General features: G+C 44.1%; 1 protein-coding gene across 1 annotated transcript in view; it reads right to left on the bottom strand.

The window, feature by feature from the left end:
• The window catches only part of AK7 (adenylate kinase 7), a 54,927-nt gene extending 34,331 nt beyond the window's left edge, over nt 1–20,596 (bottom strand). The window contains exons 1-5 of the mRNA XM_089908183.1: nt 20,377–20,596; nt 17,399–17,587; nt 12,146–12,254; nt 5,140–5,234; nt 603–713 (exon numbers count right to left, since the gene is read on the bottom strand). Coding sequence (XP_089764309.1) covers nt 603–713; nt 5,140–5,234; nt 12,146–12,254; nt 17,399–17,587; nt 20,377–20,481 — 609 coding nt within the window. The 5' untranslated portion in view covers nt 20,482–20,596. The remainder of the gene's footprint in view (nt 1–602; nt 714–5,139; nt 5,235–12,145; nt 12,255–17,398; nt 17,588–20,376) is intronic.
• Between the last annotated feature and the right edge of the window lie 2,890 nt (nt 20,597–23,486).

The following is a 23,486-nucleotide window of genomic DNA, read 5'->3' as shown; positions in this document are numbered from 1 at the left end:
CTTAACCTCTGGAAGTTTCCGTCTTCTTGTTTGTAAGATGAAGTTTATTTTTATTTATTTATTTTGGCTGCTCGGCTTGTGGGATTTTAGTTCCCTGACCAGGGATTGAACCCGGGCCCTCAGCAGTGAAAGCGCTGAGTCCTAATCACTGGACCAGCAGGGAATTCCCTGTAAGATGAGGTTTATATGCACTTTTCAGAGCTGCTGTAAGAAACTAATGAGATAGAGTCTGGAAGAAGGGAAAATGTGGTTCCCTCTTCCCCATTCCCACTCTCAGCTTTTTGACTCTTCTGGACCAAGGGACTCTTTGGACCTACAGACCCCTTAGGAGATGAGGGCTTGAGCTCTGCTGGGGACTCCATACAAGGCTTCCATCTTAGGGGGCTGGAAAAGAACGTGGGGCAGGACCTGGGACAGTGCCTCTTGGGGGAGCCTGAAGCTTGGAGCTCTGTGGGTATAAGGACGTGGGAACTAAATACAGACATGGGGAGCGAGCTGACATGATACACATAGAGTATGTGGAACAGTCCTGACCATGTGCATTGTAAGCTGCTTCCAAAAGAGCTTTTCTTACCCTAAAGGTTCTACTATTCGAGACTTACCTTTTTCCCAAACTTGAGAACCATTTTTTCAGCATTTATGTGGTCCAGAAAATTAGGATGGTGCTTTCTTCTTCGATAATCCTCTTCAGTAAATGGAATCTCAGAATCACCCTATGAGAGAGAAAAGGCCAGACTCCATGTGTTAGAGCTAAGGAAACTGCTAAGCCCACAGATGCTCAAATAAAGCATTCTAAAAACTACTGCTTATTTTTATAGTGATTTAATTTTCTTGAAAATGCTTTAGCTAGCCAGATCCTATCATTTAAACTTAATTTAAACAAATAAAAAATTTAAATGTCTTCTTTTATTTTGTAGAGACAGTGACATGTTGTCACTGTGATTCCATAAAGGCATTAAAAAACCCATTTCTTAATAGCTCTTGCGATGTGTGTAGTTTTTTTTTTAATGTGTCTTTTAAAAAATGTTCTTAGTTCTTTTATTTATTTATTTGTTTATAATCAAGTAATTAATTTATTTTTGGCTGTGTTGGGTCTTCCTTGCTGCACGCGGGCTTTCTCTAGCTGCGGAGAGAGGGGGCTACTCTTCGCTGTGGTGCGCAGGCTTCTCATTGCGGTGGCTTCTCTTGTTGTGGAGCATGGGCTCTAGGTGCTCGGGCTTTAATAGTTGTGGCACACAGGCTTAGCTGCTCCGCGGCATGTGGGATCTTCCAGAACCAGGGTTCGATCCCGTGTCCCCTGCACTGGCAGGCGGATTCTTAACCACTGTGCCACCAGGGAAGCCCTCATTTTTTAAATCTAAATTATGTGTGTTTTTTCTCTTTTCCACATTGCCTCTTTCCCTAAAATTCATCCCACATTAATGAGAACATACCACGTGCAAGTTTCTGTCTCAGGCTTTAAAAACTGTCTTCATCGGATAAGATATCAGTTTGTGGGCTTCCCTGGTGGTGCAGTGGTTAAGAATCCGCCTGCCGATGCAGGGGACACGGGTTCGTGCCCCGGTCCGGGAAGATCCCACATGCCGTGGAGCGGCTGGGCCCATGAGCCATGGCCGCTGAGCCCGCGCGTCCGGAGCCTGTGCTCCGCAAGGGGAGAGGCCACAGCAGTGAGAGGCCCGCGTACCGCAAAAAAAAAAAAAAAAAAAATAGATATCAGTTTGCCCTAAGAATCAGGAAAGAAAAAGAAAAATATATCCCTGTACTGAGCTGTTCATCACTCAGTCTCTCCACAACTCACCCTGCTGTACGCTCCTCCCACGGAAGAACAATTAAATAAAAACGTCCTGGAGAGCCAAAGGGAGAAACTGAGATCCATGATACAGAGTGATTTCCCCCAAATCCATCCCGATTTAGAGGTCCTATTGGGAGTAGGATTTCTAAAATATACAGTCCAGTCAGGAGCCTTTCAATCACATCACATTGGTATAAGTTAAATAACCAGCCCAAAGCATCTGAGTCCAGGGCTTACATGAAATTAATCAGAGAGACAGAAGAAACACAAGGATGAGGACCCTGAGGTAGAACAATCATTGCAGATTTGAGAAATGGGAAGAAGGGCTGAAATGACTGGAGCCAAGCTGGGGATTGGTAGAGGAGGAGGTAGGTAATGCCAGGGGACTTCCCTGGTGGTGCAGTGTTTAAGACTCCACGCTTCCAATGCAGGGGGCCTGGGTTCGATCCCTGGTCAGGGAACTAGATCCCTCATGCCACAACTAAAGATCCCCCGTGCCGCAACTAAGACCCAGCACAGCCAAATAAATAAATAAATATTTAAAATAAAAAACTTTAAAAAAAAAAAGGGTAGGCAATGCCAGGTTGCCAGGGTTTGTGGACCATGTAAAGGAGTTTAGATTCATTCTAGGAGCGTAGAAGGGTCTTAAACATTTTAAGCAGGACTATAACACAATGTGAATTATATTTTATTTTACTTATTTATTTGGCTGCGTTGGGTCTTTCTCTAGTTGTGGTGAGCGGGGGCTACTCTTCGCTGCGGTGCATGGGCTTCTCACTGTGGTGGCTTCTCCCGTTGTGGAGCACGGGCTCCAGGCACGCAGGTTTCAGCAGTTGTGGTGCATGGGCTCAGTAGTTGCAGCACGCGGGCTCTAGGGAGTGCGGGCTTCAGTAGTTGTGGCGCACAGGCTTAGTTGCTCCGTGGCATGTGGGATCTGCCCGGACCAGGGAAAGAACCCGTGTCCCCTGATTTAGCAGGCAGACTCTTAACCACTGTGCCACCAGGGAAATCCCTGAATTATATTTTAACAAGATCACTTAAGCTGTTTGTTGGAGATTGGACTGGAAGGAGGCAATGGATCATTTGAATTAATTAGGATTTTTTCCCCTGGAGCTGTGGATAGAGACTTCCTTCCCTGGGTCTCGTGGGCAGCGTGGACACCTGAACAAATCAGGACTCTGATGGGAAGACAGGAGGATGGCTATTTGACCGGAAAACAGCAGCATCTACCCCAATCTAGTATTCACTTTTCTCTTTTGAGTTGCATTATGAAGTCATGACTTTTCACAAGCTCAGCTGACTTCAGTGAACCATGAAGTATCAGTCAGGGTCCTAGCATGAAAGAAATGGCACACTCAACGTGGGTAATTTGAGGAGGGTTTAATAATAGGACTATTTACAAAGATGTGGGCAGGTATAGGGATATCACATACCCTGGAGTCAGTAACAGGGTGCTCTGGACCACTCGAAGGTCCCAGAGTATAGAGGGCGCAAGCGATAATTAGGACCTGGGGGTGAGCAGCGTGGGGAGGGCTGCCTGGCAGGAGCAGTGACTTTGGTTGAAGGGCTCAGCCGGCCAGTAGCAACTGGGCAGAAAGGAGTTGGAGGGGTAATACCGTGACCTCACTCTTTTCATTTTCCCCATCCTTCACTGGGGCTTCCCACTGGCCAAACCCAATGGGAAGCAGAGGGCAAGGTTGCTTGCCAATCTAGACGCGAGGTCAGGGCTGGGTGATTACCCCTGCCTCTAGAAGTAGGTACATGATCCCAGGTCTGGCCAATCAGAGCTCTACATTTCCCTGGCCACAGTGACTGGTTTAGAGTTTGGCCTGTGACCTAAGACCTGGAAAAACAGCATATTCCAGTGCTGGGTTGTGACATGGTCAAAATGGAAAAGACACTCGAAGTTCTAGGGATGTAAGCCTGGGAGCTCCTGGGGGCCAGAAGGAGGGGACAGCTTACCTGAGAATGAAGCCTACTCAGAGAGGAAAAGAAGCAGGTGAATAGAGAAAAAGAGTAGGTTATTTCTGAGAACACTCTTTAAGCCTCTAGATCCAGCTGTGCCTGAAGTCCATTATTGGACTTACCAGTTATATGAGTCAATTAATCCCCATTTTGCTTAAGTCAGTACAAGTTAGTTTATAACTGAAGGAGTGATGACGATCAATCAGGCCAGCAAAATGATCGTCCAGTCAAATGGCCAATGATTGTTCTGTAGCAGACACTTACTAGAATCTTTGAGGGATAGAACTTCAACAGGAATAAAATGACTGGCCTGCTCTTTGAGATGATAGCAACCAAACGGAGTAGTAGGTGGGAGAGCTTTATAAGAAAAGGACAGGAAACCTCTGGTCCCTGCCCTCAAAGACCTCCCAGTCCACTGAGGGAGAGATAATTAAACAAACGGCCTTTGATGCAATAAGTATGATAAATCCCTAAATATTTCCTTATTATAAATAACGTATTCCATTGAGTCTAACACGTGCATTTTTTTTTCACATTTTAACATCTCTGAAATTAGAATGTGTCTTGTCATCAATGGTTTATCACAATGTAGTCAGCCAAGAAGCATCCGCGCTGTCCTCGCTGGAGCCTGGGTCACCTTCAGGTCACCTTGAGCACATACTGTCATCCTTAAACTGAGTTGGGTACTATGCATTTTGGTCTAATTGCCTTTTGCAGATGTCTTTAAAAAGATTAGAGTGTGACTCAGCACTGAGATGAAAAGATAGTTCATAGGCACAGAGGCACTGGGGCAGAGAAGCAAATGGAAATCTGGTCTCAGGGCAGAAAATAAGCAATACTAGAAGAATGACTCTGAATCCATATTTTTTGCAAAATAATAACCATGAGCTTTATAGGAAACTACCTAGAGATAAATGACATGACTCAGGTTTCATACTAAGTTATTGTGTGAAAACAGACAGAATGCAGGTGTGATTCAGAGAAACTGGACTCTGAGTTTGAAGAAGTTTGGGAAATACTATAACCACCGTATTTTGCTTATATTTTTCCTTTTAAGGTATGCACAGGAATGTATATGACAAAGATATAGGTCTAAATAAGTCTAAAAGAGAGGGCTTTCAATACATTTAAAATAAAAAGTGATAAGCATTGTTATACTTGACTAGGCGGCATTTTCTTCTTTTTTTCTAAGGGGCATGTAAAACAATGTGGCCCCTTAGAATGCAGTGTTCTTTGAGCCTGTGAACTCTGCAGAGTGTTTATTACGGGGTAGGGTTCAGGAGTGTAAGAATACACCATCCACTGTAGAAAGCTCTCGCGTGCAGATTACAAGGAATCGGGGGTGAAATGTTGCATAAAAGAAAAGCCAGCACACTACTTACTGGGTCCAGGGGTTTGGACCGCGCCCAGGTCATCACCGTGGACACTAAAATAAACACCTTCCGCTTTTCGAAATGGCTGATTTCTTCATTCAGGGCTGTAGGGCCAAAAAGCCAAGCAGTTACTTGGATCCATTTAGAACGTGTTTTAAAATCATGTGTACTTTTAATTACCAGCGGGACTTGAAGTGACTCCTCTTTCAAAGGAGTGGCTTTACACCGGGGGGCATCCCCTCTGATGCTTCACTGCCCCCTCCCCATCTTTGTCCCTGGCTGCCCCTCTCCAGCCACCCGACCTCTTCTGAGCCCAGCTCAAATCTTCAGCCCCTTCCTATTTCCTGGCCTGCAGCGGTGTGCTTTCACTTTTGGGGAGGGCTCGTGATACTGATAATAGCTGACACGGATGGGAACAGTTCTGGGCTTTATCGAATTCTCATCGTCAGGGGATAGATACTCTCATCTCTGTTTCTACCTTCTAAGGGAGCTGAGGCACAGTTTGCCCAGGATCACGGAGCGAGGTGGTGGTATAGAGTCTGATCCAGGGAGCCTGGTTGCCCGGCCTGTGGCTTCCCCACTATGCCCCCCCTCCAGCTGCATGGAGAATGGAGTGGGAGGCCCCAAATCAGAATGCAAGGCCCTCTTTTTTTTTTTTAACCATTTAAAAAAATTAAAGTATAGCTAATTTACAATGTTGTGTTAGGTTCAGGTGTACAGCAAGGTGATTCGGTTATATCTATCTATATCTATATCTAATATATTCTTTTTCAGATTCTTTTCCATTATAGGTTATTACAAGACCTTGAATATAGTTCCCTGTGCCATACAGTAAATCCTTGTTCTTTATCTAGTTTATATATAGTAGTGTGTATATGCTAATCCCAAACTCCTAATTTATCTCCTTACCTTCCCCCCTCTGGTAACCATAAGTTTGTTTTCTATGTCTGTGAGCCTATTTCCAGTTTGTAAATAAGTTCATTTACATGATTGTTTTCCATTCCACATATAAGTGATATCATGTGATATTTGTCTTTCTCTGTCTGACTTACTTCACTTAGTACGATCATCTCTAGGCCCATCCATGTTGCTGCAAATGGCATGATTTCATTCTTTTTTATGGGCAAGGCCCTCTCATGATTTCACATAAAGCAGTGCTATTTAGCTTAAGTGCTTGCAGAAGGAAGTAATTCCCTCCCCCTCCACCCCGCCTGGCTGGGGGAGAGCAGCTTATGCGTTGGGGGCTGGGGGCTGTGTGTGGAGGGAGGGCTTTGGTAACACCCCGATGCTTGATTACGAACCATCTGTAGAGATGGGAATTTAGAATAGTGGTGGCCTGGACCTGGGAGTGTTTGGTTTCCAAAGAGTTTGTCATTCCCCGGGAGGGCTCCCCACACATTTAAGCACTGAATCTCCTTGAATACTTTCTGGCATGTGATTCCACTAAAATATTTTTCATAATGTATAATTTTCCAGGAAAAAACAAAAACTAAAGTGAGATATACTTAAATTGTCAGAGGATCTAAGCGACACAGTAGTCATGGTAAATTTTAGTCTCATGAGCTGATTTCTCGAACAACAAGGAAAACAATAAAATACTGATATCCTGAATCTAATAAACTCATGGAATCCAACCGTAAGGTGAGAGAGTATTATTGAATTAAGTCTAGGAACACTATGTCCACAGACCTACTAGAGAATGGACTTGAGGACATGGGGAGGGGGAAGGGTAAGCTGGGACAAAGTGGGAGAGTGGCATGGACATATATATACACTAACAGACGTGAAATAGACAGCTAGTGGGAAGCAGCCACATAGCACAGGGAGATCAGCTCGGGGCTTTGTGACCACCTAGAGGGGTGGGATAGGGAGGGTGGGAGGGAGGGGGACTCAAGAGGGAGGAGATATGGGGATACATGTATATGTATAGCTGGTTCACTTTGATATAAAGCAGAAACTAACACACCACTGTAAAGCAATTATACTCCAGTAAAGATTTAAAAAAAAAAAAAGAACACTATGTCCACATATTAATCCCAATGAAATGTTAACTTTAGTTTCTATTTTTATTCTATTAACAAAAACCGCCTCTTCAATTTAATTTTGTTCTTTACCCTTCCTGCTCTGCTGTGCCTCAGATTGGCCTATTTTATGAAGGCTTGGCACACTTAGAGGTCTTCTAACTGGGTTATCCTTTTTTATTTGTGATCATTTTAATGGGTCTAAAATGATCTGCTTGTTCACTTGTGAACGAGCAGCACATTTTATCCATATATACAAATGTTTTCTTGCATTTCTTATATTTCATTTCTTTCTCCAGTTTTGCCTTCCTTTGATAGTATTTGTGAAAGGCAAGGTAGAAGAATTCTTTTATATTAAAATATTTGAAAATAGTTCAATAAAACATCATTAAGAAGTAATACATATCCACTGTAAAAACAAAAACAGAAAACTCCCCAAATCTCAGAAAGTACATGAGGTAAAGTGAGAAAGTTCCCTCTACTATTCTCTCTATAGCCCCACCCACCCCATGTCCTCCCCACTCACCCAGTCCCCCATGACTGACCAAGGGCTATACTTTCTTACAGACACAAACATTTCGTATCCCAAAAAAGAGGTAACACATTTAAAAGTTTTTCACCAAATAGAGAATAAAATTGTCTTAATTATTTAAAGCTCTTTATTAGAATGAAGAAGGAAGCAATATAGAACATACTCTACATTTTAAAGCTCATGAAAGGAAATGCAGTATCAAAGTTTGAGAACTACTATCTTCCCTTGATGATTAGTGGGAGACATCCTATTAGGTGCTGAAGCTCATCTGTCATAGCAGGAACTCAGTGGTTAATGTCTAAAGTTCATAATCAGAGGACATCAGTGCAGGCATTTTTGTGTATTAAAAGGAACAAGTGGCTTAAGTGCGGTTCCTTTTTTGTTTGTTTGTTTGTTTGTTTGTTTTTGTGGTACGCGGGCCTCTCACCGCTGCGGCCTCTCCCGCTGCAGAGCACAGGCTCCGGATGCACAGGCCCAGCGGACATGGCCCACGGGCTCAGCCGCTCCGCGGCATGTGGGATCCTCCCGGACCGGGGCACAGACCCCCAACCACTGCGCCACCAGGGAAGCCCGAGGTTCCTTTTGAACAGTAGAGATGGGATGGAAAAGAAATGCAGGGAATTGTTGCTTTTTATTCTAAATCCTACTGTGCTTTTTAACTTTCAAAACATGTCCAGGTTTTATTTCAGAAAAAAAAATTAAAATGTAAAGAAAATTGTGAGTATACGTTATATAGAAAAAAATCAATTTCCAAAGACTGGCACAAAGTAAGAACTCAATAAACATTAGGTCTGATTATTATTTTAGGTGGTGAAATTATCTTAGAACGTGCAATTACACGTCATCTGTAAATATTTGCAAAGGGATAAAAATGTGGAGAGTAGGCATTTAAAAAGCTCTGTTTCAAAAGATGACACACTGTTCATGTTATTGATTTGTCTCTTACTGAATGAAACTTAGGCCCACAGGGATAAATGAGAAATCAAACATTGTAAGCTCCTGAGGACTCCAGCACATCCACAGAGAGTACTTTTTCATCATGATTTCTCTGAATATGGTACAGACAGTACTGAGGCTTCATTCCATTTCTCTGAACATGAGCCAAAATATAGCTTTGCTATTGGTCTTATTCAGGGGTTGGCAATGTACCGCTTGTTTTTGTAAATAAAGTTTTATTGGAACCCAGCCCATTCATTTACATATTGTCTATAGTTGCTTTCTTGCTACAACAGCAGAGGAGTTGGCTTGAAAAGCTAAACATATTTACTATCTGGCCTTTAACAGAAAAAGTTTGCTGACGCCTGAACTAATCTGCCAAAAACCAACATACTGAAGTGTAAAAAATACTGCAAAGTAAGGTGCTTGTGTCTTTTTGGCTGCCTCCTAGCCTAGAACGGCAATTCAAATAAGCTGATTTGCTCTCTCCTTTGATCCGGACTTAATAAGGAGATGAATCACAAAGCACCAAATTGCTAAACATCATCTTGTCCCTTAGAGTTCATTACCTTTTTCAAAGCATTTAAAATATGAAAGCGTTCTCTGTGACCCCTTCCTGACCCTTGCTATTGGGGAACACTTGTTGAACTGAATCAAGTCCTCACAGTTAGAAATAATTCCTTTTCTCCTGGGGTTTCCCGGGTGGCACAGTGGTTAAGAATCCGCCTGCCAGTGCAGGGGACACAGGTTCAAGCCCTGGTCTGGGAAGATCCCACATGCTGCAGAGCGACTAAGCCCATGTGCCACAACTACTGAACCTGCACTCTAGAGCCCGCAAGCCACAACTACTGAGGCTGCACGCCACAGCTACCGAAGCCCGCGTGCCTAGAGCCCGTGCTCTGCAACAAGAGAAGCCACTGCAATGAGAAGCCCGCGCACCGCGACGAAGAGCAGCCCCCGCTCGCTGCAACTAGAGAAAAGCCACCGTGCAGCAACAAAGACCCAACAGAGCCAAAAATAAAAAAAATTTAAAACTAAATAATTCCTCTCCTCCTAAAGTCACATCCATCTTGTGATAGCTTTTGTGTCAACATGCCATTCTCTGCCCTGCATGAAAGTTTCTCCCGAGTCCCTTAGCTCTCTTGTGGGCCTACAAGAGCCTTGAGGGTATCATTTTTTTTTAAATTTGTCTTTGTATCTTCCCAATACGTTCAACCCCACCTCCTTAAGCCATGCCTGTGGAATGAATAAAGGTTGAATTTTGAAAGTTAATGTTTCATTTCTTTTAATGATTAAAAATATTCTATTCTTTGGACACATAAATCAATGGAACAGAATAGAGAGCCCAGAAATAAACCCATGCACTTATGGTCAGTTAATCTATGACAAAGGAGGCAAGAAAAGACAGTCTCTTCAATAAATGGTGTTGGGAAAACTGGACAGCTACATGTAAAAGAATGAAATTAGAACATTCTCTGACATCATATACAAAAATAAACTCAAAATGGATTAAAGACCTAAATGTAAGGCCAGAAACCATAAAACTCCTAGAGGAAAACATAGGCGGAACACTCTTTGACATAAATTGCAGCAGTATTTTTTTGGATCTCTCTCCTGAAGCAAAGGGAATAAAAGCAAAAATAAACAAATGGGACCTAATTAAATTTAAAAGCTCTTGCACAACAAAGGAAAACACTGACAAAATGAAAAGACAACCTACTGAATGGGAGAAAATATTTGCAAATGATATAAATGATAAGGGGTTAATATCCAACATATATAAACAGCTCATACAACCCAACATCAAAAAAACAAATGACCCAGATTAAAAAATGGGCAGAAGAACTAAGTAGACATCTTTCCAAAGAAGACATACAGATGGCCAACAGGCACATGAAAAGATGCTCAACATGGCTAATCATCAGGGAGAGGCAAATCAAAACCACAGAGATACCACCTCACAACCGTCAGAATGGCCATCATCAAAAAGACAACAAATAACAAGTGTTGGCGAAGATGTGGAGAAAAGGGAACCCTCATGCACTGTTGGTGGGAATGTACATTGGTGCAGCCATTGTGGAAAACAGTATGGCGGTTTCTCAAAAAACCAAAAACAGAACTACCATATGACCCAGCAACTCCACTCTTGGGTCTATATCTAAAAAAACGAAAACACTAATTCCAAAAGATACATGTACCCCAATGTTCCTAGCAGCATTATTTATAATTGGCAAGATATGGAAGCAACCTAAGGTCCATCAACAGATGAATGGATACAGAAAAATTGGTGAATATATATACAATGGAATACTACTCAGCTATAAAAAAGAATGAAATTTTGCCATTTGCAACAACATGGATGGACATATTATGCCAAGTAAAATAAGTCAGACAGAGAAGGACAAACACTGTATGATATTACTAAAGAATACAACAAACTAGTGACTATAACGAAAAAGAAGCAGACTCACAGATATAGAGAACAAGTAGTGGTTACCAGTGGGGAGAGGGAAGGGGGAGGGGCTTTATGCGGTAGAGGATTAAGAGGTACAAACTATTAGGTATAAAATAAGCTACAAGGATATGATGTACAACACAGGGAACAGGCAGTATTTTACAACGACTATAAACGGAGTATAACCTTTAAACATTTTGAATCACTGTATTGTACACCTATAACTTATAATATCATACATTAACTATATTTCAATTTAAAAATTCTATTCTTCGGAAGCTCCTGTTGCTAAATTAATTAAACAAGGAAGCCATTAGATTGAGGTGGTCCTAATAGCTTAGCAGCATAAATAAGCAAACCCAAACCTAAGAACAGCTAATCACAAACAGTCAACTAGGCTCTCCCAAATAAGGGAAACACTTAAGTTACAGCCAGTCAAATAACTGCTTTTCTCTATAAAAGTCTTGTCCCTAGCTGCTGTTGGTGGAGCTCCTAACCACTTCCAACATGAATCGGGTTGTTTTTTGTTTTATCTGCGCCACGTCGCTTGCAGGGATCTTAGTTCCCGGACCACGGATAGAACCCAGGTCCTCCGCTGCGAAAAGCTCAGAGTCCTAACCACTGGACTGCCAGGGAATTCCCAATATGAATTGACTTTTGTTCATATAAACTCTTCTTTTTTTATATATAATAAGAAACACTGTCAAATGCAGTAAACATCAACTTTATTTTTATGTATTTATTTATTTTGGCCACCCCGCACATTATGTGGGATGTGGGATCTTTTTTCCCCAACCAGGGATGGAACCCATGCCCGCTGCTGGAAGCACAAAGTCCTAACCACTGGACCACCAGGGAAGTCCCTCACATAAACTCTTACATATTTTCATATGCCTCCCTTTATGTCTTAATGCTATCCACAGGCGTATCCACTAGTCTGATTTCACTTCCTGTTTTAGGTGAATTTCAGATCAGTTCTTCCACGGTCCTAATTTGCCTAGTGTTCCTGAGATGACTCTTAGGTAAAGTAAAAAGTCCCGTCCCTGGAGATCAAGGGTGCATCTCACTGACCAGAGACTGCCCAGATGGCTTCCTCCACTTGCTGGGGGTTCTCTGTGATGTTATAAATGATAACATCACACTCCAGCAGGTGCATGAGAAGGTCTTCTCGAGAGATAGCCTGAAAAAGAAAGTTGACAGTCATTTGTTGCAAGAAGCGAACAAAGTAACCTTAATATTTAGATGGGAGTGACAATTTCCAAATGAGATATGTTGCCTGGATAGTCCCACAGGAAACATTCGCAGAAGGATTTTTTTATTTAAAATGAAATTTTGGCTCTCTTCTGTGTGTAGTTTTCAAGTAACAAAGTTTATGTAAATAGCCCGGAACAGATGAATAAGAAAATTGCATAATGATCTTAGGTACTATTTCTGCATGCTGTTTAAACCCCGATTCAGGAGGAAAGAGTTAGAACACACTGGAAGAAAATGTGTGAGGCATTTAAAACAAACTCAAGCTCTATGCAAGTTTCTTTGAGCAACTATAGATCATGAATCACTCGGAAGTGCTGATAAGTGATAATATGGATTATTTCAGAATCCTCAAAACGGAATTGACCTGGTCTCATTTGAGATGTAAGGTACCTTATTACAGTTGACAGCAGGGAGTATTTTTAAAAAAACAGAAACTTTTAATGGTTAAAAATACCAAGTTCTTATATGGGATGAAAGTAACTTTGGTGATCATTGTGTCCAAAGGAAAACACGCACACTTGGTAAATCATGATTGGAATGATTGAGGATGAAACAGGCACGTTTTCAAGAGAATGGTCATCCTGACCAGATATTGAGTGACCATGATTGTGCATTCATTTGTTCCCCCAGTAAATATTTGTGGGCCCTCATTTTCACCCCAAGGGGAAAGGCAAAATAAATAATGTATGATTGTTGATACTACAGATTGTGTGTGTGTGTGTGTGTGTTGTTGGCAAAATTTTAACAAATAACTAGGGTCTAATGTGGACGAGGGTGCAACTAAGCACATACAAAGCCTTTGTACAAATTAGAAAAAGGAAACCTGCTCTTGGTGGGAAAATTATAAGGCACCCAGTCTGGGACACACTGTAGCCAGCAGAACACATCACTTTTCAGCCCCTACCCATGCCCATAGCTGGGCATCCTTGTGCAGTGTGCAACCTGTACAGCCCTACATGGCAGCCCCCAATGTAGAAAGGGCTATCATAGAAGTACATTTGAGGTTTGATGGACTAGGTGAAGTATGGGACTATGGCTTGTAGGAGTTGACATTTGAGCTGGGTTGAAAGGGTGAATACAAGCTCACTCAGCAGAGCCTGGGAAGTTCACAGACTAGCAGGCCATTTGCTGAGCCAGGCAAAAGCACCTTTGACAACCTGGACCAGCCTAATGTTTTTCCATCCTCCATTCTCTCTTATCTTTCATGCCACTCTTGCTTCTTCCCCTTGGCTGCCCAGAACCCAAGCTCTAGCTATACCAATGCTTTCTATTCCAAAGCACACCATACACTTTGCCAGGTGTCCCCTTGTGTGTCATTTCCTTGTTCCTTTATCTGCATGGAAAGCTCTATTCAGCCCTGGAGGTTCAGCCTCAGTCCCAGCATCACCAGTAGAGCCCAAGCTCCCAAAGGAGGGCCAGCTGTGCAGAATCTCCCGATCAGAGGAGCTTAGGGGGTCTTGCTCTGTGTCGCAGGGAGGAGTCTGAAGCTCCATTTGCCTGGCTCTATAGATAAGACTGAGAATTCACACTGCCCTTTTCAGAGTGCTCTGGACGCGGCTGTGCGCACACCTCTGTCATCATGTCACCGTCCTGCTCTGGAGCCACTAGTTGACATTGCAGAGTTCCTGCTAGGCTGTGAGCCCCGTGTTTTTCTGTGGGTCTTCAAAGTGCTCAATACTCATTCACTGAATCAAATTCAGGTATAAAGAGTGATGAGTGATGGAGATCTGAAGCAACGCAAATAGCCAGGAGAATGGAAAGGAGGCATTCTTTCGAGAGCGATTAAAGACACGAGTTGAGGCCTCCCTTCCTTCAGCTGCCGCTAAGGTGCTCCGTCCTTCCAAGGAAGCTAAGGCCGTGTTGGGGCAAGGCCCTCACTCTATCTGTCCGGCAGCCCCCGCCTAGCACTGGCCCCGCACCATGGCCTCGTCTCGGAGCTCGCCTGCATCTACTCGGCCCTCATCCCACATGACGATGAGGTGATGGTCACAGAGGACAAGATCTATGCTCTCATTAAAGCAGCCGGTGTAAATGTTGAACCTTTCTGGCCAGGATTGTTTGCAAAGGCTTTGGCCAAGGTCAGCACACAGGGAGCCTCATCTGCGTGCAGGGGCTGGTGGAGCTGCCCCAGCAGGAGGTCCTGCCTCTTCCACCGCTGCTGCCCCCGCTGAGGAGAAGAAACTAGACGCAAAGAAAGAAGAATCTGAAGAGTCTGATGACGACAGGGACTTTGGTCTTTTTGACTAAACCTCTTTAGTAACATGTTCAATAAGAAGCTGAGCTCTTTAATTTGAGGTCAGCGAGGAGGCACTCTGTGCTCTGGAAAAAACTGGCAGAACAGGACTTCAGACAGACATTTTCAGGAGAAATTATTATGAACCCAATATCGTGTGTCTTCTCATACCCAGAAAAGCACCAAAGTCATGACTGGAGAGATCTGCTCCTTGTGACTAGCACCGACATTTTGCTGAGACGTGTACTTGATTGCACGTGGCCCCTTCACACAAACCATATGCATACTGACGCCCCACACCCCAACGTCTTTGGAGCAGTTCCTCAGAGCTCTCTGAGAGACTGTCTCCCAGGCTATAGCCCTCAGTAAACCCCAAATAAAACTGAACCCACAGCACTCGCAGTGTGTGTGTGTGTATGTGTGCGTGTGCGTGTGTGTGTGTGTGTGTGTGTGTGTTTTCCAGTCTATAGTGGGAAGCCAAGGGCCCACAGCAATATCAGGCTTGCAGCTGTGATGGGGGCAAGTGCATGATGAATGGTGTAAAGGACACTCTTGGTTGTCTACAAACATCCATCTCCTTTTCTTCTTTCCCAACAGAACCCCAATTTTGTGCAGATACGCCCCTTCTCAGCCTGTGGGAAATTAACTCCACCTTCTAGCTTAAGGGATGGGCCTTACTGATCTCAGGGTAAGTGACTGGTTCAGGAATCAGCACTTGACTCAACTCAAGACACTGAGATTCAAGGAGATACCTGTGGGGTGCTGCTGGAATGTTCATCCTCCTTTTTCTGAGAACTTCTGGAAGTTCTCTTCAACAGAGTGTTGCTGCGTTTGTGTGCAAAGCCCTGGAATGTTGCCGCCTTGCTGCCAACCTGAGGATGAAGTCCCCCCCAGAGGAAGACAGAGCCCAGGAAAGGGCAGGAAAAGCAGCTGCAGCCCCTGGGTCATGCCAGGCCTGAAGCAGGTGCTTCCTTGAGACCACCAGCCACATAAGCTGATGAATTCCTTATTGGTTACTGATTTGCATTGCCTCTTTTTTTTTTTTTTTTCCTATTACTTGCAGCCCCAAACAGCCTAAACTGATAACAGACAGCAAGGCCCTTAATACAAATTAGGGCAGAGTAGTGGGGTTTTTTTTTTTTTTGCGGTACGCGGGCCTCTCACTGTTGTGGCCTCTCCCGTTGCGGAGCACAGGCTCCGGACGCGCAGGCTCAGCGGCCATGGCTCACGGGCCCAGCCGCTCCGCGGCACGTGGGATCTTCCCGGACCGGGGCGCGAACCCGCGTCCCCTGCATCGGCAGGCGGACTCTCAACCGCTGCGCCACCAGGGAAGCCCCAGAGCAGAGTAGCTTTGTAGAGGAGTGTGAGAGACTTCATCCTGGGTAAATTGATATAGAAGTGCTGCAGGACATCTGGGGGAGTGCACTAGGAAGCAGTTGGATGTGCAGGTTGGTCAGCAGGGCTGGAGAAGAATTTGAAAGGCGTTGGCTTGTACAGGGGAGCTGGAGCTATAGGACTGAATAAGATTTAGAAAGGATGCCTATTAGGAGAAGGGAGGGAGCTCTGAGAAAAACTGCATTTGAAGGGAAGGAGTGGATGCATAAGGGCAGTCTGCCAGCGGCTGCTGCCGGGAAGCAGGGAAGAGAGGCCCTTGGTAATAAGGGGCTGGCTGGTGACAATGGCCAGGGCATCTCCTGTGAAGGCGTGGGGGCTGGAGAGTGCAGGAGTGAGGCCTGCAAAGGTGGCTGAGCCCTCTCTCAAGTTCAGTGGTGGCAGGGGCCATGGGCAGAGAAAGAGGCAGGGAGGCCAAAGTAAGAGTGTATGTGTGTGTGTGTGTGTGTGTGTGTGTTTCCAGTGAGAAAGATGTGAGCATACATAGAGGTGGAAAGAAGCCAGTGGTGAGTGAAGATCCAGAAGAGGGTAAAAGGGGGTAAGTGGTGAAGAAAGTTCCCAAAGATGGTAGGAGGGGACTCATTCATTCATTGACAAATACTTATTGAGGGCCAGTGCTGTCCGTCACCGTGCAAGGATACACATGAGAATAAATGGGGTGCTGTCTCTACTCTCAAGGAACAGATACTAATAGTGTGACCCACAATAGACAGATAATAACAATGGAGTGAGAAAAGTGTAAGAATCTAGGCAGGTAGAGAGCTCAGAATCTAAACTGGGAGTGGGGAATCATGAAGGGCTTCCTGGAGGAGAAGACAACCCGAATTAAATCGTGAAGGATGAATAGGGCTGGTTGGAGGAGGGAAGAGGGAAGCCTATTCCAGGGTACAGCATGTGCAAATCTGTCTCCTAGGATCTAGAGGGCTGCAGGCAGGGTGATGGGAGGAATTAGGCTGGGAGGGTCACCCTTCTTGCAGGTATTTAAGCCCTTGGATGAGGACTGTGTAGAATTTGTCATGTGAAGGCAGCAGTATTTCTCAGTAAGACAGCAATATAATGGTGTTATCCTTGAGTGGCTGATTACCAAAGGAGATGTCAAAGGAGATTGCGCCGGCCATGGCCCAGAGCCATGTTGGGTGATGCAGGGCAGAATACATTTTAAATACAGGGCAGAGAACCTTATGAGTCTGAAAGTCCAAATGAGATCCATACTTTCTACGAATATCTCATTTAAGTTCTTGGCTGCAGGCAAGACTTGAAAGTGGAGAGACAAGGGTTGTTAATTTCCATCGCGGGAGGAAGACCTGCCCTCACCTCTCTCCTCAACTTCCCCACCGTCTCACGTTGGCAGGAGAGAGGAGACAAGGAGCAAACACATTGGCAGGGCATCGGAGCAGGGGGTGGCCCTCCCCTTCACCCCCTCTCAGCAGTCCCTCTGGACTTACATAGTAGGTCTCCACGGCAAAGTTGGGGCAGGGGGTTTCGAGCGTGGAAAGCGTGCCCACTATCTGGAACGTGCCTTCCTTCAGGTTGGCTGAGGAAGCTTCTGGCACGGCTGACTTATCTTCATCGTGATTTTCCTCCTCTTCGGTAATTTCTTCAAGTGAAGCCCCGACGACAGAGTTAGAGAGAAACTGCAAGCAAACAGGAATTTCCTGAATACTAAGAACAGCGGAGACTAAGGCCAGTCAACGAATGACGATTCTAAAACCTGACCTTTACTGAAGGCTTGCTAGCGGTGCCACTCATGCTTTGTACACTGGTATCTCATTGAAATTGGTTTAATTCCCGCAACGACACAGTGAAGTGTCTATTCACTATTATGACTCCCCATTTCGTAGGCGAGGAACTCAGGCTCGGAGAGCTTAAAAGCTCGTTAAGGGTATTATCCTTCCCTAGCATCAGGCAGAGCTGGGCTAAATTCATGATGGTCGTTTTGTCTAACAGATAGGTGGAAATGTAATGCGATCAGCTTAGGTAACTTAAATTTGCTAGTACCACATTAACAAAAGGAGAAAGAAACAGGTGAAGTTAACTTAGGTAAAGTTTAAATTTTTAAAAATTTGGGTAACGTTTTGTTTAACTCAATATATCCAAAACATTATCAGTTTAACATGTCATCAATATAAACATTATTGAGATATTATATATTGTTTTCTTTTCCCATAGTAAGTGTTTGAAATTTGATGTGCATTTTACAGTTACAGTGCATCTCCATCTGGACTAGACACTTTTAAACGTTCCACAACCACATGGGACCAGTGGCTATGAATAACGAAATAGAATGAGGTTGGCAAAGTTTCTTTTTTTTGTTTTACAAAAGCTGTCTTTGTGAGTTGTTTATGCAATGTTCATGGGTTTCATATATAAAGAGAAATAATTTTAATTTATATATTAGACATATAATTTAATCGTTTAAACATGTGTAAATAATCATGACGATATCACTCCTTGGGAGTAAAAACACAACAGAATGCCCCACCCCCTTTATTTTGATAAAAAAACAGTCCAAGTTAATAGACAAGGTGTCAGGTTCAATCTCTTATTGGAATCTATTTTTTCCAAGTATGCCATATATATTTTCATTTACCTCTCAAACACACATATTCAATTTTATTATCCCGTTTCACAGATGAGGAGATTGAGGCCCAGCAATAAGCAATTTGCCTAAGATCGCATAGGTAGGGAGGGGTGAAGTTGGACCTTCTGATAATGACACCCCGGCTGCACAGGTGCCCCACCCTGACACACTACCCAGAGACCGGGGGAGAAGGGGCTGTGGTGGCATTGCCCAGCTAGGCCTGAGGACAAGAGACATGGTTTCCACGTTTTTTTAGATGCTTTATATTTCTACTCCCATATTGCTTAGTGCAGACAATAGCAACTACTTGGAATTTGAGAGAGTCAAGTCCTGGTTTGTTAAGGAATAACTGGAAATTCTGTTATTGATAAGCTTTGGAAAAAATCTCTCCCAACGAAAAGTTTTATTGTAAAAATGTTATGCTGTAAAAAATAATCAGAGATCAAAAGGGGATAAAGTAAAAAGTTAAATTCTCTTCCCTCCCTCCCTCCTAATTTCAATCATGTCACGTCCCTTTTTAAGTACTCCAATGGCTATCAATGGATTTAGAACATAAACCAAATTCCCGACCAAAGCCCCACAAGATCTGGGCCTTTGGGCTTGACTCTGCTTTGCTCATTTACACAATAAATATCGATGAACTGCTGACCACGTGTGAGGCACTGTTTAGTTGCTGAGCTGGGCCACATTTTGACTTTCACAGGCCCTTTCCTCCAAAAGTATATTAAAAATGATATTTTATGACTGTATATCTATAATGACACACTATCTTTGACTCTAAAATTTAATTTGCTTCCTTCCTATTTTAAAAGAAATTATCACATTTGTGCGGGCCCCAAAACCACATGGGTCCTGGGCATGGTGCCTGCTGTTCCCTGGAGCCCCTGGTTCACTGCAGCCTCACCACTCTGTCCTCTGCAACCTTTGCCTTTGCCGTGCCCTCTGGGAACTATTTCCTCGGGCTGGACCCTCATCTTGTGTGTGTCAGATTAAATGTCACCTTTCAAGAGAGCTCTTTCATGCAACTCTATTGAAAGCAGCTGCGCTCTTCCGCAGTCCACCTCTTCTATTCTCTTTCCTTCAGAGTACTTATCACCTATTGAAATATCTTGTTTATTCTAGTAATTATTTATTGTCTGTCTCCTTCCAGAGGGGCAGGGTCTTCAAGGGTCAAAACCTTTTTTGGTCGTATTTACTGTGCCAGCCTTTTAGTAGGAGCTCATGAATGAGTGACTCCCATCCTCCAGAGGTGATAACGGTTAAGTGTCTTGTGTATCCTTTGAGACGTTTTTCTGTATTTAGGTTGTCTATCTATCTATCTATCTATCTATCTTCTCTATATTTGTATCTATCTTTTTGAAAGACACAAGTAAGTTCATACTACTCCTGTCTTTTTAATGCTTTGCTATTGCATGCTATTGCATTTAGTTTTGGACTTCTTTTTCCGTCAGTTGCCTGGTACAGACGAGTTGGCGGGAATGGAAAGAGAACCCGGTTAGGAGGTCGGAGACCTGGCCCTATGTCCAGGTCCTGCCCCCAACTCGCTAAGTGATCTCGGGCAAGCCCCTTTCTGCCTCGAAGCCCCAGTTTCCTCTTATTAACAGGGGAGGAACCCCGGCTGGAACGGAGATCTCCAAACACCTGGGCTTCCAGGTGGGGCGCTTGTCTAGCCCGGGTGCAGACTGGGGAGCAGGGGGCATTGGCCGTGCCCAGGACGAGGGAGGGTCCCTTAGGGGAGGCCCTGATAGCGCCCGGTGGTGCAGGCCCTCGCTGGGTTCCGGGGCTGGGGCGGGGGACTGGAAGTTGGGGGCTGGGGTTCTCCTGTGATCCACCGCCGCTCACCTTCCCGATGTTTCTGCTGCTGTATGAGTCCAGCAGGTTTATAAACACCCTCTGGATCCGGATAACTTTCTCCGTCCGGGCAGCAACTTCCTCTTCTTCAGCCATGGTGGGAGCCTCGCTGGTTGCTAAGGAGAAAGCGTCCCTTTGGTTGCCAAGGAGATGGAGCCGCGGCCCTAGGACCGCGGGGCCAGGCTGCCCTCCGGGGTTGGGGCTAGGGCGCGGGGCGGGGCATTCCCGGGGGGGCGGGGCCTCCGGTTTCCTGCGCCAGGAGGGCTCTCCCTGCCCAGGGCGCCAGGCAGGCCTGCGTCCCCGCCCGAGCCCCACTCTCCCCTGCTTCACGCCGGGGGCCCTCGGGCAGGGCGCGTCCTCCGTCCCTTTCCTCTCTTTCATTCGGTAACTCCGGAAACACGTCCCAGTGTCCACCTGACACGGAGCACTAAAAATACTGATGAATCTGAGGAAAAGGTAAAACCGCAAGCCTAGGCTTCCCCTGAAATGTTGGCGTGAATTAACGGGCCCCTGTGGGGCGGTCTGACCAGGAGGGCGTGACAGAATCCTCTACTGCAAAGAAGGGCTGTTGCCATGGAGTTTCGGGGTCATGGTGTGGTCCCCACTGTGCTGCCGGTCGCTGCTTGGTCCACTGGGCTCAACTGGTTTAGCAGTTCCAGGGCTGGGGTGGGAGTGACTAGCAGCCATTTGTGCTGGGGATTCACCCCCATTCACACAGGGATAGAATTTAGACTTTGCCCTTTCCAAATCAGGTTAGACACGCAGTTGCCGAGATAAACCGACAAATTAAAAGATGCCATTCGATTTGTCTTATCACAGAACCACAAAGGTCACGGTGGACTAGATATATATATCCTGTTATCTTAGAATAGTAAATATTTTTGTGCTTTAAACATTAACTTGTTGAATGTAAATATTTAACACATGGATTGACTGTGTACCTTTTTTTTTTTTTTTTTTTTAAATACTGATTGCCTCAGAAATTGGAGATGGCCAGGGAGCTCCAGACAGCCTGGAGGTTCTGGGCACTCAGGCATTTGGGAGACTAGGCTTTGACTTCCAGCTCTGCAGCCACTTGTGGGAGACTGGGGCCAACCTTTTAACTTTACCCAAGCTGTTAAATTGGCTGTAAAACAGGGGTGAAACCACCAACCTAACAGGGCGGTCAGGATCAAACAAGATATACGAAAGCACCTTCTGAAGTGGTCTCCGAAAGTGAAATTGCTTTTTTTCTGCAACGCTGAAGCACACTTCTACCAATGGGAGTTTTTCATTCCTTTTTTCGTCCCCACCCCGACTCCCTTTCATCTTATACATATGTCTCATTGAAACTTCTGTTTTGATAAAATAACACTTTGAAATTTTGCAGACTTAATTTGGGAACAGCTTGCTCACAGCAACATTCTTTTTTTTTAGTATCAACAAGAAAGTGCTCTCAGTTTAAATACTCATGTAAGACCAGTACAAAACTTGATGGAATAAGTACTCTTCAGCATTCTTTCAAAAGGTCTATTATATCAAATATTCTAGAGTTCACTAGTTGCCTCATTTCCGGATTTTCAGTTTGACCCTACTGACGCGCAGTTAAGCAGGTAAGTACTTTTATTCAACCGGTCATGCTACTTTAACTCATTTTTGTTTCATTCTTGTTTACATTACTGATAACATGTAAATGAGCTAGTTACAAGGGGATGGCTTCCAGAGAATTTTGTATCATATTGGTAGGTTAGGAAAGGAGATTCTATTGATCAATTCTATTATGCCAACTAAGGGATCTTTCTTCTGTTATTCCTTTCCTCTTAAAATTGTTTTTTTTATATTTTAGTTTTCATTGAAGTATAGTTGATTTACAATGCTGTGTTAGTTTCAGGTGTACAGCAGAGTGATTCAGTTACATATATAGGTTATTACGAGATATTGAGTATAGTTCCCTGTTCCTCTTTCAAAATCAGCTTTCATGTAACCACAAAGTTCAGGGGATGCTTTTATTGACACATATGGGGATGGCTGGTGGAGCCAGAAGACTTGGGTTCTGACCGTACCCTCGGGCTCACAGGTGGGCTGCTGAGCAAGTGCCGCAACCTGTCCAAGTCTCAGCTGGGCACGTCACACACAAAACGAAGGGGGGTAAAGGGCAGAGTTCTTAAGTCAACGTGGCACATATCAGAATGTTTTCCTACCCTGTTCCCCCTTAACAATCAAACCACACATTTCGTGTTTTTGAACACTGGCGAGAGAATAGTGCGGTGTCGTGATGGGGGAAGGGAATGAATGCTCAGTGCCCCAGTAGCTGCTGATAAGCTGTGTGGGATGTGTAATGATTGATTCTGGACCTGGAGGAAAGGTGGGGAGCGTGTCATTGTGGGAAATAAGGTGTGCATTCTCTTCATAGTCATACTGCCGCTTCAAGGATCCTGGGAGCAGGCACAGCTCAGCACAGATTGGTGCTTTTGCTAGAAAGGGATGTTCTTCAGCTGGTTTGAACACCGTTATCTATTGCATTTCCCTTCTCTAATTAGTATATAAAAGCTAATGTAGAAAATATGAAAAAGAAAATGAAAATGACTTATCTTACCACCTAGTGATAGCTACTATATTAACACTGCAGGATATTTTATTTCATTTTTCCTTCTGTTACATATAAGATTATTTTTCAAGATGTAGTTTTAAATCCCTTTTTTCCTGTAGTATAATTTTCTCCAATTTTAATGGCTGCATATTTTGCCATCAAGAGGATCTGGCATAACTTAACCACTTTTTAGAGCCTTTTCAATGTTTCATTAGCGAAAATGACATCCTTGTTGTATATCTTCTGCTGAATCATGTCACTATGCTAGATTTCTAGGCTATTACCAGCACAGAAGTTATAAGCTTTGTAAAGGCTTTATTACCACTATTTTCCAGAAAGGTTTCACCAATATATCTTCCAATAGAGTGTAACTATGCCTCTCACTAAATCTTTATTGATATCATTATATTTAAATAAGAGAAACTATTAAATTATTAGGTAAAATGGCTCAACATAGCTAAGCCTATTTTCCTTTCTTGAATTACTGGTCTGGTCGAACATCCTTCAAGTGACTACTGGACATCTGTATATT

This window comes from Delphinapterus leucas, chromosome 2 (assembly GCF_059928025.1).
Source record: "Delphinapterus leucas isolate spDelLeu-1000000601 "Yukka" chromosome 2, BTC_Dleu_Yukka2, whole genome shotgun sequence".
Lineage (NCBI taxonomy): Eukaryota > Metazoa > Chordata > Mammalia > Artiodactyla > Monodontidae > Delphinapterus > Delphinapterus leucas.
Note: the sequence above shows the minus strand (reverse complement) of the source record. Positions and strands in the feature narration are given on the sequence as shown.